This window comes from Acomys minous (genome assembly GCF_964271855.1).
Source record: "Acomys minous genome assembly, chromosome: 8".
Lineage (NCBI taxonomy): Eukaryota > Metazoa > Chordata > Mammalia > Rodentia > Muridae > Acomys > Acomys minous.
In genome coordinates, this window is record NC_140489.1 from 117,101,692 (window position 1) to 117,116,041 (window position 14,350).

The 14,350-nt window shown below is 39.6% G+C and overlaps 1 protein-coding gene across 8 annotated transcripts in view; it reads left to right on the forward strand.

Moving 5' to 3' along the window:
* The window catches only part of PPM1B (protein phosphatase, Mg2+/Mn2+ dependent 1B), a 71,119-nt gene that overhangs the window by 50,213 nt on the left and 6,556 nt on the right, over nt 1–14,350 (forward strand). For 4 of the 8 annotated variants that reach the window (XM_084793158.1, XM_084793151.1, XM_084793152.1 and 1 more), the window contains exon 6: nt 9,604–10,640. The exons of 2 other annotated variants lie outside the window; for them this stretch is intronic. In XM_084793158.1, the coding sequence (XP_084649284.1) occupies nt 9,604–9,909 (306 nt within the window). In that variant the 3' untranslated portion in view covers nt 9,910–10,640. Of the gene's footprint in view, nt 1–9,603; nt 10,641–11,461; nt 13,209–14,350 lie in introns of those variants that run through there. 2 more of the 8 variants (XM_084793155.1, XM_084793157.1) reach the window with 2 other exon arrangements.

A 14,350-nucleotide genomic window follows, 5' to 3' on the forward strand; every position in this document is an offset into this window, starting at 1 on the left:
CAGTTACAGAAGCTCAGCACCCACAGCAGTCAGTTACAGAAGCTCAGCACCCACAGCAGTCAGTTACAGAAGCTCAGTACCCACAGCAGTCAGTTACAGAAGCTCAGCACCCACAGCAGTCAGTTACAGAAGCTCAGCACCCACAGCAGTCAGTTACAGAAGCTCAGCACCCACAGCAGTCAGTTACAGAAGCTCAGCACCCACAGCAGTCAGTTACAGAAGCTCAGTACCCACAGCAGTCAGTTACAGAAGCTCAGCACCCACAGCAGTCAGTTACAGAAGCTCAGTACCCACAGCAGTCAGTTACAGAAGCTCAGTACCCACAGCAGTCAGTTACAGAAGCTCAGTACCCACAGCAGTCAGTTACAGAAGCTCAGTACCCACAGCAGTCAGTTACAGAAGCTCAGTACCCACAGCAGTCAGTTACAGAAGCTCAGCACCCACAGCAGTCAGTTACAGAAGCTCAGCACCCACAGCAGTCAGTTATAGAAGCTCAGCACCCACAGCAGTCAGTTACAGAAGCTCAGCACCCACAGCAGTCAGTTACAGAAGCTCAGCACCCACAGCAGTCAGTTACAGAAGCTCAGCACCCACAGCAGTCAGTTACAGAAGCTCAGCACCCACAGCAGTCAGTTACAGAAGCTCAGCACCCACAGCAGTCAGTTACAGAAGCTCAGTACCCACAGCAGTCAGTTACAGAAGCTCAGCACCCACAGCAGTCAGTTACAGAAGCTCAGTACCCACAGCAGTCAGTTACAGAAGCTCAGTACCCACAGCAGTCAGTTACAGAAGCTCAGTACCCACAGCAGTCAGTTACAGAAGCTCAGTACCCACAGCAGTCAGTTACAGAAGCTCAGTACCCACAGCAGTCAGTTACAGAAGCTCAGTACCCACAGCAGTCAGTTACAGAAGCTCAGCACCCACAGCAGTCAGTTACAGAAGCTCAGCACCCACAGCAGTCAGTTACAGAAGCTCAGTACCCACAGCAGTCAGTTACAGAAGCTCAGTACCCACAGCAGTCAGTTACAGAAGCTCAGCACCCACAGCAGTCAGTTACAGAAGCTCAGTACCCACAGCAGTCAGTTACAGAAGCTCAGCACCCACAGCAGTCAGTTACAGAAGCTCAGCACCCACAGCAGTCAGTTACAGAAGCTCAGTACCCACAGCAGTCAGTTACAGAAGCTCAGCACCCACAGCAGTCAGTTACAGAAGCTCAGCACCCACAGCAGTCAGTTACAGAAGCTCAGCACCCACAGCAGTCAGTTACAGAAGCTCAGCACCCACAGCAGTCAGTTACAGAAGCTCAGCACCCACAGCAGTCAGTTACAGAAGCTCAGTACCCACAGCAGTCAGTTACAGAAGCTCAGCACCCACAGCAGTCAGTTACAGAAGCTCAGCACCCACAGCAGTCAGTTACAGAAGCTCAGCACCCACAGCAGTCAGTTACAGAAGCTCAGCACCCACAGCAGTCAGTTACAGAAGCTCAGTACCCACAGCAGTCAGTTACAGAAGCTCAGCACCCACAGCAGTCAGTTACAGAAGCTCAGCACCCACAGCAGTCAGTTACAGAAGCTCAGCACCCACAGCAGTCAGTTACAGAAGCTCAGTACCCACAGCAGTCAGTTACAGAAGCTCAGCACCCACAGCAGTCAGTTACAGAAGCTCAGCACCCACAGCAGTCAGTTACAGAAGCTCAGCACCCACAGCAGTCAGTTACAGAAGCTCAGCACCCACAGCAGTCAGTTACAGAAGCTCAGCACCCACAGCAGTCAGTTACAGAAGCTCAGTACCCACAGCAGTCAGTTACAGAAGCTCAGCACCCACAGCAGTCAGTTACAGAAGCTCAGCACCCACAGCAGTCAGTTACAGAAGCTCAGCACCCACAGCAGTCAGTTACAGAAGCTCAGCACCCACAGCAGTCAGTTACAGAAGCTCAGCACCCACAGCAGTCAGTTACAGAAGCTCAGTACCCACAGCAGTCAGTTACAGAAGCTCAGTACCCACAGCAGTCAGTTACAGAAGCTCAGCACCCACAGCAGTCAGTTACAGAAGCTCAGCACCCACAGCAGTCAGTTACAGAAGCTCAGCACCCACAGCAGTCAGTTACAGAAGCTCAGCACCCACAGCAGTCAGTTACAGAAGCTCAGTACCCACAGCAGTCAGTTACAGAAGCTCAGTACCCACAGCAGTCAGTTACAGAAGCTCAGCACCCACAGCAGTCAGTTACAGAAGCTCAGCACCCACAGCAGTCAGTTACAGAAGCTCAGTACCCACAGCAGTCAGTTACAGAAGCTCAGCACCCACAGCAGTCAGTTACAGAAGCTCAGCACCCACAGCAGTCAGTTACAGAAGCTCAGTACCCACAGCAGTCAGTTACAGAAGCTCAGTACCCACAGCAGTCAGTTACAGAAGCTCAGCACCCACAGCAGTCAGTTACAGAAGCTCAGCACCCACAGCAGTCAGTTACAGAAGCTCAGTACCCACAGCAGTCAGTTACAGAAGCTCAGCACCCACAGCAGTCAGTTACAGAAGCTCAGTACGTGCTTTTGGGGGGAGGGGCGGGTGTAGATGCAAAGCCCGCAGCACAGTCCTCTTCTTGAATAGGGAAAGCCTTGTTCATTTCTAATAGTTGGTCTAAAATTCTTTAAAATAACCTTAAAAAGTAAGTTTGGAAAGATACCTTAATCATTAAAGCCTGAGGACCTAAGTTTGACCCATGGGGCATACATTAAAAATGGGACTGAGGTGCAGAGCCGAGGATCCTGGCAGCTTAGTAGCCGATCAGTGAGCTCCGTGTTCACTGAGATTAAAACTGAGTGGAGCATGATTGAGGAAGACACTAGACATTGACTTCCACCTACATCCATGCACGTATATAAAAACAAAAATTTTAAAAAAACACATAAAATAATAGGTGCTAAGTGGCCAGCTTAGTATAGTGATTGCCATGGAAGTGTGAGGATGTGAGGACGCCTTCATCCATGTGAAAATCCAGTTATGGTAGCACATGCATGTAATCCTAGCACTGGGGAGTTGGAGATAAAGAGGCCAGCTGCCATAGCATAGCCTGTGAGTCTCAGGTTCAAGGGACAAAATCCTTTCTCAAAAACATTGACATCATCTGAGCAGTGACACAAGAAGTTGACCTCTGTCCTGTACATACACCAAACAACAATAACAAAAAGAAGCTTGCTGGGCTGGAGAGATAGTTAGGCTATTAAAGGCCTGGCTTCCAATCAAAATGTCAAGAAGATTGCCCGTTGACATGAAAGTCTGTATTGTTTGTGTATTGGTACATAATATGTCTACTTGTTAATGCGGACATGTACAGTTATGCATGCATATGTGTACATACTGTGTAGGCCCAAGGTCACTGGTTAGGCAACTTTCCTCAATTGCTCTCCACCTTTATTTTTTGAGACGTAAAATTTAAGTCTCTCATTAAGCCTGAAGCTCCTCAGTTTGGTAGACTGGCTGGCCAGTTAGCTTCAGGAATTCACTTATGTTGTATGTGTGTGTCTCTCTGTCTGTCTATGTGTCCATCCATGTCTCTTCTGGAACCACCAGTCATGCTTAGCTTTTTACATGGGTTCTGAGGGTTCAAACTTGGGTACTTGTGTTTGCTCAACACCTCCTCAATCCAAAAAACGGTAGTTTGTTTTCTTTCTTTCTTTTTTTAGGGGGGGTGAGTGGGTGGGTTTTTTGTTTGTTTGTTTGTTTTTTGTTTTTTCTTTCTTTCTTTCTTTTTCGAGACAGGGTTTCTCTGTGTAGCCTTGGATGTCCTGGACTCACTTTGTAGACCAGGCTGGCCTCAAACTCACAGTGATTGGCCTGCCTCTGCCTTCCGAGTGCTGCAGTTAAAGGCATGCACCACCATGCCCAGCTAAGACTAGTTTTCAGAACTTCCTATTTCTATACAAAAAATGTTAGGATCTTTCCTAAAAGAAGGCTCATTAGTATATTATTGGCCAAGATAGCTATTTAAAGTGATTTTTCAAGAATGAAGTATTAATTTGAACTTCTCAATTCTTGTGCCAAATTGTACATGTATGTTGTGTGTATTGTTTTTACGTACGATAAGCACGCAGAGAAGGAAGCTGACTCCAATACTTTGTGTGTATCCGTTGATACACAGTTGTTATCCCTTGATAGCCAGAAATTACAGGGGCCTTGCTTCTTTCATGCAAGACAAATTATTATATAAGTCTCATGTTTCACTGTTTTGAAATGTTTTTTTAAAAGAAGAATAGTTTATAAAGTAGCTGAAATTAAGCATTCAAGTCCAGCCCCCTATCAGTTTTTAAAAATTCAAGGGAATATTTTAAGGAGTTAGGGCTCTAGCTAAATTGATAGAGTACTTGCTTAGAATGTCTGGAGCTTTGGGTTCTATCCCCTGTGCCACATAAACCTGGTACAACGGCACATGACCGAAATTCCAGAACTCAGCAGGTAGATGCAAGAGGATTAGAAGTTCAAGGTGATTCTGCACAGCATAGTGAGGTGTGTGTGTGTGTGTGTGTGTGTGTGTGTGTGTGTGTGTGTGTGTGTGTGAGAAGCTTCGAGCAGTTGTCTTGTCTTCGCTTTCCATCTCCCTAGGTGCACTGGTATTACAGGCGTGTGCTTTTCTGTAGATTCTGAAGATTGAAATTCAGGATGATAGGTCTGCAGCAAGTGCATCTACCTAAGAGTGAGCAACTCAGCAGCCTGCTAGTTAATCTGTTGAACGTGCTTAGATTTCATGGCCTTTTTGCATTTACTTTTATTTGATAGGAAAAGGGTTTGTGGGGGGGCGGGTTATGTGTTGTGTTTGTTCTCACAGAGGCCAGAGGAGTCTGTCAGGCTCTTTTGAAAGCAGGCATCTTAATGCATCCAGCACTAGCTTGGCAGGCAGCAAAAGCCCCAGCTACCCTCCTGTCTCTGCTTGTCATAGCACTGGGGTTACAGACATGCACAGGGCTATGCTCTGCTTTGCTGTGGATACAAGGGCCTGAACTCGGGTCCTTAGGCTTGAGCAGCTAGTGCTCTTACTCACTAAAACCTCCTCCAATGCCAACGATGTGGCTCTATTTGATTATTAACCTATGTTAGTCTAGATGATACAACCATTAGGGAAAGTTAATTTTTGTCTCACTATGCCTTAGATTTTTTGCAGACAATAAAATTTTACACACACACACACACACACACACACACACACACACACACACACACACACACACACACCTGTTTTGCCTATAAGTAAGTTCACCATGTAAATGCAGAAGAGGGTTGGAGCCTCTGAAGCTGAAGCTCCAGCTGCAGCGTGGGTGCTAGGAACTTAACCCCAATCCTCTTTGGTATAACAATTACTCTTAATTACCAAGCCATTTTTCCAGAGCTCCATAAATAATAATTATAAACACTTGTTTATTTTTGTTTTTAACTTAAATCATGGATGTTTTACCTGCATGTATGTCTTTGTACTACATGCATGCCTGATACCTGAGGAGGCCAAAGAAGACATTGGATCTCCTGGGACTGCAGCTACAGATGGTTGTTAACCGCCTCTATGTGGATGCTAGGAATTGAACCGGGTCCTTTGGAAGAACAGCCAGTTGTCTTTAACTACTGAGCTATCTATCTCTCCAGCCTCTTAAACATCCATTCTAAATAAGTATCTAGATACCTGGTACATTTCTCATGCAAAGTTGTTAATTCACCATAATGCATTCACTGGAGCATTCAGATGGATGTTTTTTCTGTGGGCACAGATCTGAACTCTATCCCTTATTAACACAAGTCTCTTCACTTGTTACAGTATTATTTTGAGGAGCCTGTGACCACTAAATGACCGTATAATGATCTAGCACAGATGTTGATTTTTCCCTCCTGAGTGGTATGAAGGATATAGAAAGCAGTAGGAGAGGAAAGTCCATTCTAATTAGAAAGACTGGGAAGCATACAAGGTGGAATTAGTTATTACAATAGGTACATTATAGGTGTACTGTATGACTTTTAAAAGTTCAAGTAAAGAAAGCACAACCTAGGTAATAGCTTCTTGTGATAAGAACTGTGAGATAGTTACAAAATAGTATTTTGAAAACTAATTGCTGAGGGCGATGTTTAAACCAGCTGCCTGTAATCTATTCAGAACAATGGGAAAATAAATTTCCCATCAGGCAAGATGATTTTTAACTAATTAATTTATTTACTTTACATCCTGACTAAATGATTTTTAAATATGATTAAAAATTTTTAGCATTCATCATTTTGGTGTAGTGAGTTTGTGATGGCAGGTATTATAAAGGGTCCTGTTGTGTGTATGTTTGTGTGTTTGTTTGAGACAGGCTTTCTCTGTATAGCCCTGGTTATTCTGGAACTCACTCTGCAGACTAGGCTGGCCTTGAACTCACTGAGATCTATGTGCTTCTGGGTCCCAAGTGCTGGGATTAAAAATGTGCACTCCCACCACCACCCAGCAGTCCTTTTTTTTTTTTTTTTTTTTTTTTTTTTAAATATATACTGATTTGGTTTAGTATATTTTTAAGAAGATAGCTACTCCTTCACCAGGCAGGGTTGGTACACGCCTTTAATCCCAGTACTTGGGAGCCACTCTGGTCTACAGCGTGAGTCCCAGGACAGCCAGGACAAAGGAAGTACTTTAACCCACTACAGTGGACTCAGATACAGCAGCCTGCAGTAGCCTTACCACAGTTTGACTTGAAATAGGCTTAGTTACCCATGGCTGTATATCAGAGTTACGAAATAGATGATAAAATACCTACAGTCTCTGAACCAGTGTGTCTGGAAATACAGCTTTGGCGTCTAGTTCATTTTAAAGCTTTGCAAATGATTGTGCCGTAGCTGCTCTGCATGTTCGTCATTTGCATACTTGAAACAGGTGTTTATTGATGTCCTACAATTCATTTTTAAAAATAATAGGCAAGCCTTTTGTTTATTAGGAATTTTAGTGAAATCTTTTACGAGGTCTTTGCGATGCACCATTAAATGGAACATTTCTTTTTGGAAGATCTGATTAAAGACTGACAGTGACTGAAATGCACTTATGGTATTCAATCATAGCCCTTCCTAAACACACTCAGATGGGGAATCTGGGGAGCACATTTTTTAGTAAAAGGGAGTGTGTGTGTGTGTGTGTGCGTGCGTGTGCACGCGCGCGTGTAATTTATGAAAATCTTAGCATACAACTTATTCCACAGAATAAAGTTAATTTAAGGGTAATTTGACAGTTAATATGCTTGTAGAAAATAGGAAAATCGAAAGAAAAAAATTATAACCCCCTACTACCCATTATTCTCTGTCATTTCATCATTATAGCATCGCGTTTCTTATCTTTCTAAGGACTTTAAGAACTTTTTTTTTTTTTAAGATTCATTTACTATGTATACAGTGTTTTGCCGGCATGTGTGCCTGCACACCAGAAGAGGGCATCAGATCTCATTATAGATGGTTGTGAGCCATTATGTGGTTGCTGGGAATTGAACTCAGGATCTTTGGAAGAGCAGGCAATGCTCTTAATCTCTGAGCCATCTCTCCATCCCAGGAACATTCTTAATAATATGAAAAAATCTTTTTGGGGGGTGGGGCTGGGAATTCAAGACCTAGGTTTCTCTGTTTCAACTCTGGCTGTCCTGGACTCGCTTTGTAGAACTAGGCTGGCCTTGAATTCTGCCTCCCTAGTGCTGGGATTAAAGGTGTACACCACCACACCTGGCTTTTAATTATTTTTATTTTATGTGAATGGGTACCTTTCTGAGAGATACGTCTCTGTATCACTTATGTTCCTGGTGCCTCGCTCAGGAGCCAAAAATGGTTTCAGATCTTATGGGACTGGAGCTATAGGCAGTTGTGAGCAGCCATGTGGGTGCTGGGAATCGACCCGGGTCCTCTGCTGAGCAGCGAGTGTTCTTAACCATTGAACTAGCTCTTGCGCCTCTCTCTTTGCATTTTAAAAATATAAAAATAAACAACTCAGAACACATAAAGAATTACCCACTGGTTCTTTACTTTTTGTCATGAGGATAAAATTTGTAAGCACTCATGTCTGTCCTCTTTATTCAACACTACTATTTAGTTTGTGGGCTTATTAATGCTATGTCTCCAAAGATAGTTAAGACTTAAAGCCTCTGTCAGTAACCTGTTTTTTTATTTTCCTAATAGTTGGGAATGAAAACTTTCAAATAGGTTAAAAATTGAAATGACAGTGGACACTATGTAGATTCCAATTTGCATTTTGCTCGCTTGCTTTGTTTATTTTAATGTCTGTGCATTTAAAAAGTGTCAGATCTTTTTGTTACTTTTTTGAAAACAAGTTAAAGACGGCACAATATTTTACATGTTAACGTTTCAGAGCATGGCTTATTTTTGAATGAGAACATTTTTCTGTATGGCAGTAAAACCTTGATCTTATCTAGAAAGATGAATGTTTCATAACACCATGAAATACCAAATCCAAATAGTCTGATTTGTCCCTGAAATCACTGTACTGTTGTTTTCAAACAATCTAGTCAATCATCTTGGGTGTGACTGTAAGCAAGCCTGCGTTTTTTGTGCTGGATGTCAGCTTTGACAAGCCTCAGCCAGCTTTCCTGTAGTCCAGCCTACTTTCTGGATTTGCAAGATTGTTTGCTCAGGATTCCTCTAGCTTAATCTGCATCCCTGTTCTCTGGTACTTAGGGAGTCAGCACTATTAGGTTCCTAGTACACAGTGTGGAAAGAATTCAGGACCCACTCATTTATGGTGTACATAAAGGGTGTATGTGTGTGTAAGGCTGCCCTGATGGTGCATGTGAGGGAGTATATGTGTAAGGCAGTCATGGTACGCTTGAGGGGACATGTGTGTAAGGCTGTCATGATGCTGGGTTACATGAAGGGGGCATGTGTATAAGGCTGTCACGATGGGTTATGTGGGGGGGGTACGTGTAAGGCTGCCTTGAGCTCAGTTCATCAGCTTGCTTACCTCATCAGCACAGATTATGAGATCCTTTTCTGCTAAGAAGCTTATGTAGACATAATTTTAGAAACTGATGGAATTTACAGCATTTAGTGTTTAAAGTAATTAATGTTTTATCTAGAGATGATTTTCTTGAAATAATATTTTAAGACAAAAATAATTTTATTTTCAAAAGTTTTTAAATCTCCAAAAGAATCAAGCGTAAATTTTTGTAGTATATCATTTGTATCTTTCCTCCTACTCACCACTTAGCAGAACTGAAGAAACTAACATTCTGTCCTTTCCTCGCTTAAAATACTGTTTTCCCTTTGAACTAAGTCATGTGAGCCAGCAATTTTTTTTAAAGTAAGCTATTTTAGGAAATGTTTGTGTTCTTGTTGAATTTTAAAAGCAAAGTAAATTACAGATCAAACTTCAAATGGTAATTCAAATCAGACATAAACAGCTCATGGTAATTGGCTAAATATTACTTGATGTTACAATTAAAAGTTTTTATTAATCTGCACAGGTAAGAACTGATACTTAATAAAAATGTTCTGATAATTATGTTGCTTGTGGTAGAAAAAATAGTGCTTTGTGTGATGTGTTATGAAATCCATGTGATATCCTAGTTTGTCTACTGACACTGGGGTCTTGAATCTTAAAAAAAGGCCTCCGAGGAAGCAGAGGAAAGTGGATCACAGGGGAAATTGGTGGAAGCTCTCAGGCAAATGAGAGTTAACCATAGGGGAAACTACCGACAACTTCTGGAGGAGATGCTGACTAGTTACAGGCTAGCTAAAGTAGAGGGAGCAGAAGGCCCGGCTGACCCAGCTGCTGCAGCTACTTCTTCGAACAGTGATGCTGGAAACCCAGTGGCAATGCAGGAAAGACACACTGATTCAGAAAGTGGTCTTGCTGAATTAGACAGCCGTAATGAAGATGCAGGGACAAGGATGAGTGGTGACAAAATATGACCTTTTTTTGGGGTAATATTTTTGTGATCTTGATTTGACAGTTTTTACTTAGGAAGTATAATGTGTGCATTTATATAACCATTTTGTTATTTGAATCTTGGAAAACTAGTTTTCATATATTCTTATAGCCTTGTTTTTTTTCAAGGCTTTTGCTTACACCTTTATGATAGTTTAAGATTGACTATTTATAGTATTTTGAATTTAATGAAGTTATATGTCATTTCACATTGTATGCTAGAAAATAGGTTGCCGTTATTAAATTTAGTTTAATTCTTAATAGCTAGGATTAGAGATTACTGATTGGAAAGACAACTATACATTGTGAAAAAAATTGTTAATGTAGAATTAACATTGCTTATGTTATATACTCATACTTGTGTAGTTAGCTTTGTAATACATTTGTGTTTACTTACTATTTTAGTTTTTCAAAGAATGGCTGGTGCTGGCCTATATTTTCTTTCAGAGCTGATATCTGTGTGTTGTTTGATTTGTTTATATTTTACTCCTCTGTAGTTTTATTTTTAGAAATTACTGAGATACTGGATGTGTGGTTATTTTTCCTTTCTCTGTATTCTTTATAAAACGTTTTTAATGAACTATGTATTCATATAGCTTTTATTTGTATATTCTGTATAGCTTACTCTACACATAAAAATGTATGTCAACCAAGTGTTTAGAATGAAATTATCAGTGTTTATGTCCAAATAAAGCATGTGATGTGGAATAATCTATGCATGTTGTACTTTTTTTTTTAGTTTTTATTTATTTAACAATCAGGTTTGGGATACCGGAAAACTCAAAGTTCATTTATAGTCCTATTAGTTAACTTTGGCACATCTTTTTTTTTTTTAAATCAAAAAAGAGAACAACATTTTAATTTAAAAATTATATAAGCCTTACTTATTCAAAAACAACTCATTCTGCTACCCCTTGTGTGGTGCAGAGTACTCATCTTCAGACAGTTTGGCACATGCAACTATTTAAGAAAGTTAACGCATGAGCAATTAATATAAGTATTCATCAGGTATTGATAAGTGTAAGAATCCTAAGCTATTATAAAAATAGATTTCGAGTTTGCCTTTGCTAAAATGGATATTTTAAGTGAAGAGTGGCATAAGTTCTCCGAAGAAAATTTTAAACTTTATTTGATTTTTTTGTTTTTGTTTTTTTTCTCCCCATACGTTAACTTATATATATCTGTTTCAAGTTGCTTAAGGTACCATAATTTAAAAGTTTGAAATCTTCGGATATTGTAGCTGATGTTTTGTTTTCATACATTTTTTCCAAACCAGAATATCTTAAGATGTTTTTGAGAAAGGGAGGCCAGTAGGTGGCCAGGGGAGGAGGAGATCCTAGCCTCTGTCTGTTAGACACATGCTCATGCACACACTGCACAGCACACACACCTCTCTGCTGAATGCTCTTTCCAAACAGGAAGGAAGGAAGGAAGGAAAGTCTCTTGTTCAGCTAAGTTGTTTTCTTTTGAAATCAGTCCACCCTGCAAGTGGTACAGGTACATAATAACAATATTCTTCCTTTTCTCTTCTTGTAGGGCGCTGGAGATGTAGAAGACTCATTGGTAGCCTTATAACCTTCTAAAATGCTTTTGATTCTGAAAATTGGGGGAAAACTTTTAATCACATTTTCTTCAATGCAAGGGAAAATATTCTTTGGATTCCCACTGTTTTGTGATATGAGCAGAAAACCTTTAGCATTTCCCATCATTTGTTCATATTTGTATTTCTCAGTAATTGCCATTCATAGCATTGCCTATACTCTACAGTATTTTTTTGCCAACCTCAGGCATCTGGTTACAATTGTATTGGATTTTTTACCTTAGCGGGGAAATACGGAATTATTTTACCACAAATCAACAAGTGTGCCTGAGGTGCATGGGAATATAGGTAGCTCTACTCTGAAGATACTTTATGGTTGTTTTTTTTAAAGCAAAACAAAACACGGCATATAAGCATGTAAGAGTAATGAATTGTAAGAAAAGTTCCAATTTTTTAGTTCACTAAATTGGAAGCCTTTTGTAGTTCTGTGGCTTGGAGTTTTATTTGATCAATTAACTATAGGATATGTATTTATTGTTATTTAAAGTTTTCTAATTTACTTGTATTACCAAACTGGGTTTTCCAATAATGTTCACATTGTAATGTTGCCTTGCTTCAAGACATGGCGTCTGGCAATAATATCAGCCCTTACAAATTTTATGCATGTGTCTACTACTACATCCTTCAACTCATACTAGAAGATCTTTTGAAACCAAATGAATTAATTTATGGCTATTTATAATTTGCTTTGTTATCTTACTACTTCAAATTATTTTAATTGATGAGATTTGCCTTTATAATGTAAATTGTGATTTTCTTTTTGTTTTACATGTGGGTTTCTATAGTTTTAATTAATTTTTTCAGCTTTTAAGATACAAGTTTTATGTAATTTGGTATAATTTTAATTGTTATTTTTAAAGCTCAGAATATCACATCAGAATACTATAAATACATTTAAAAGTATCTATTTTAGATCTAAGGAAATACAGAGATATTTTCATGGGTTTAGTACCTTTCATTTTATAACATTGGGCACGGTACAGAGTGGCTGTCACATAGGTACTTAAATTATTTAGTTATATTTTTACAATAACTTTGAATTCTTGTTTTGTTTTTTTTTTTTTATGTTTTGCATGTATTAAATTCAGTGCTGAACATGAAGAGTAAAATATTTATCAAAAGGAAGCTACTGGAGTTCGGGAAAGTAACGAATGTATCCATTTGTACATGGTTTACCTGTTGCGGATGCTTTGTAAACATTTTGCTATATGTTATAATTGTGTTTCAGCAGGTTGTAGTTGCCCTCGTGTGTACCTTGTGTGTCCTATGTGAAATGGAGTTCGTGGTATTTTCTCCATCATTTCCCTGAGGCTGTTTCTTGGGAGCCACACTTTTGAATACAGACAGCTTTCTTGTCACTTGATTTCTTGTGCACCTGATTTTTGCTCTAAGAGGAATTACTGCCACAATATATTTTATTTATTCTTTAGATTTCAGCCTTGTAAGTTAAAGTGCTTTACATGATGGTGTTAAAAGCTACTTGTCCCTTTATTGGGGAATGGGAGTTGTTTAAAAAAAATGGGAAATGAAGAATGCAGAATGGTTTATTGTTTGATCTGTCCACTCTGATCCGACCCTGTACGGAGAGTACCTTTCCAGTGTGGTATGGCGATGTTTCACACGACGGCAGTGAACATAACCACCTTGTTACCTAAATAAAGACTTGATTTTAAATCAGTGTGACACATTACTCTTTGGTGTGATTTTCAAAAATAAAAATGCAACTTTGGTTGTGGTTTTAAATATGTATCATTGTCATACTTGTGAAAATGTTGGTATAAACATAGATGAATTCTAACTGTAAAGAGGCATCAGACTGGGTAAGGCAGTGCTAGTGGTGAACTGTTCCGCTGCTCTAAGCACCTGTCAGTGCAACTCTTAAGTGGCTAGGGTCCTTGAAGTAGAAATGCTGTGCGTGACCTAGCAAGAGAAGTCCATGTTTAGTTGTGAACTTCACAGTCCAGGTGTTGCAAATTTTAATTTCAGGACTCATTTGTAGTTGTAAATTTCAAATATCCCAAAGAACTTTTTGCTTTTATGGATTCTATTGATACTTACTGTATTAGAACTTAAAGCAGGCATTTTTGTAACTTTAAAACTTCATGCTAGCAAGATAACATTGGTTTATGAAGTTAATTTTTCAAATGAAAACAATAACAAAAAAGATAAAATATGGCACCAGTTTTTACTTCAACATTGGGCTGGATTTTTCTATCAGCTTTTTAATGCCTTTTTTCTTTTGCATGCAGTTGGTCATATTGTGACTTGTTTACTGAAATCTGGCCTTACACAGACCTAGCTAGGAGAGAGAGTGTGAACTTTAAAGCCTTTCCTTTGAGAAGAGTGTGTGTGCTGCTAATGTGAAGTCTTAGCATTTTGTGCATGTTGGTCATATGGAAAATACTAGTTCACTGAGTTGCATAATGCTTTTGAATGCTGACGTTTGTATTACGTAAAATTTTTTTGCTAATAAAATTGATTTTTAAAAAAATATTTTAAATATTGGGAAGTGATCAAGCTCATGATGGAAAGAAATTTTTCAGAATTTTAATTTTCTTTTGAAAGGTGAGATTTTATCATTGGCAACAAATACTGTCAGTTTTCCTTAAGTGACACATTTGCTTCATTTATTGTAGAGGTGATGTCTCCTGACTAATCATAGCCTGTCAGTCATTCTTTCACATTAGCAATGTTTTTCCCCCATGAAAAGTGCCTAACTAGTCAGGGCGTAGCTCAAATAATAGTGCCTTAGAGCCAGGCAGGACTAACCATTTCATCACACGGGATATAAAAAGATGTGCGCATAAGAATAGAAGTTAATTTGT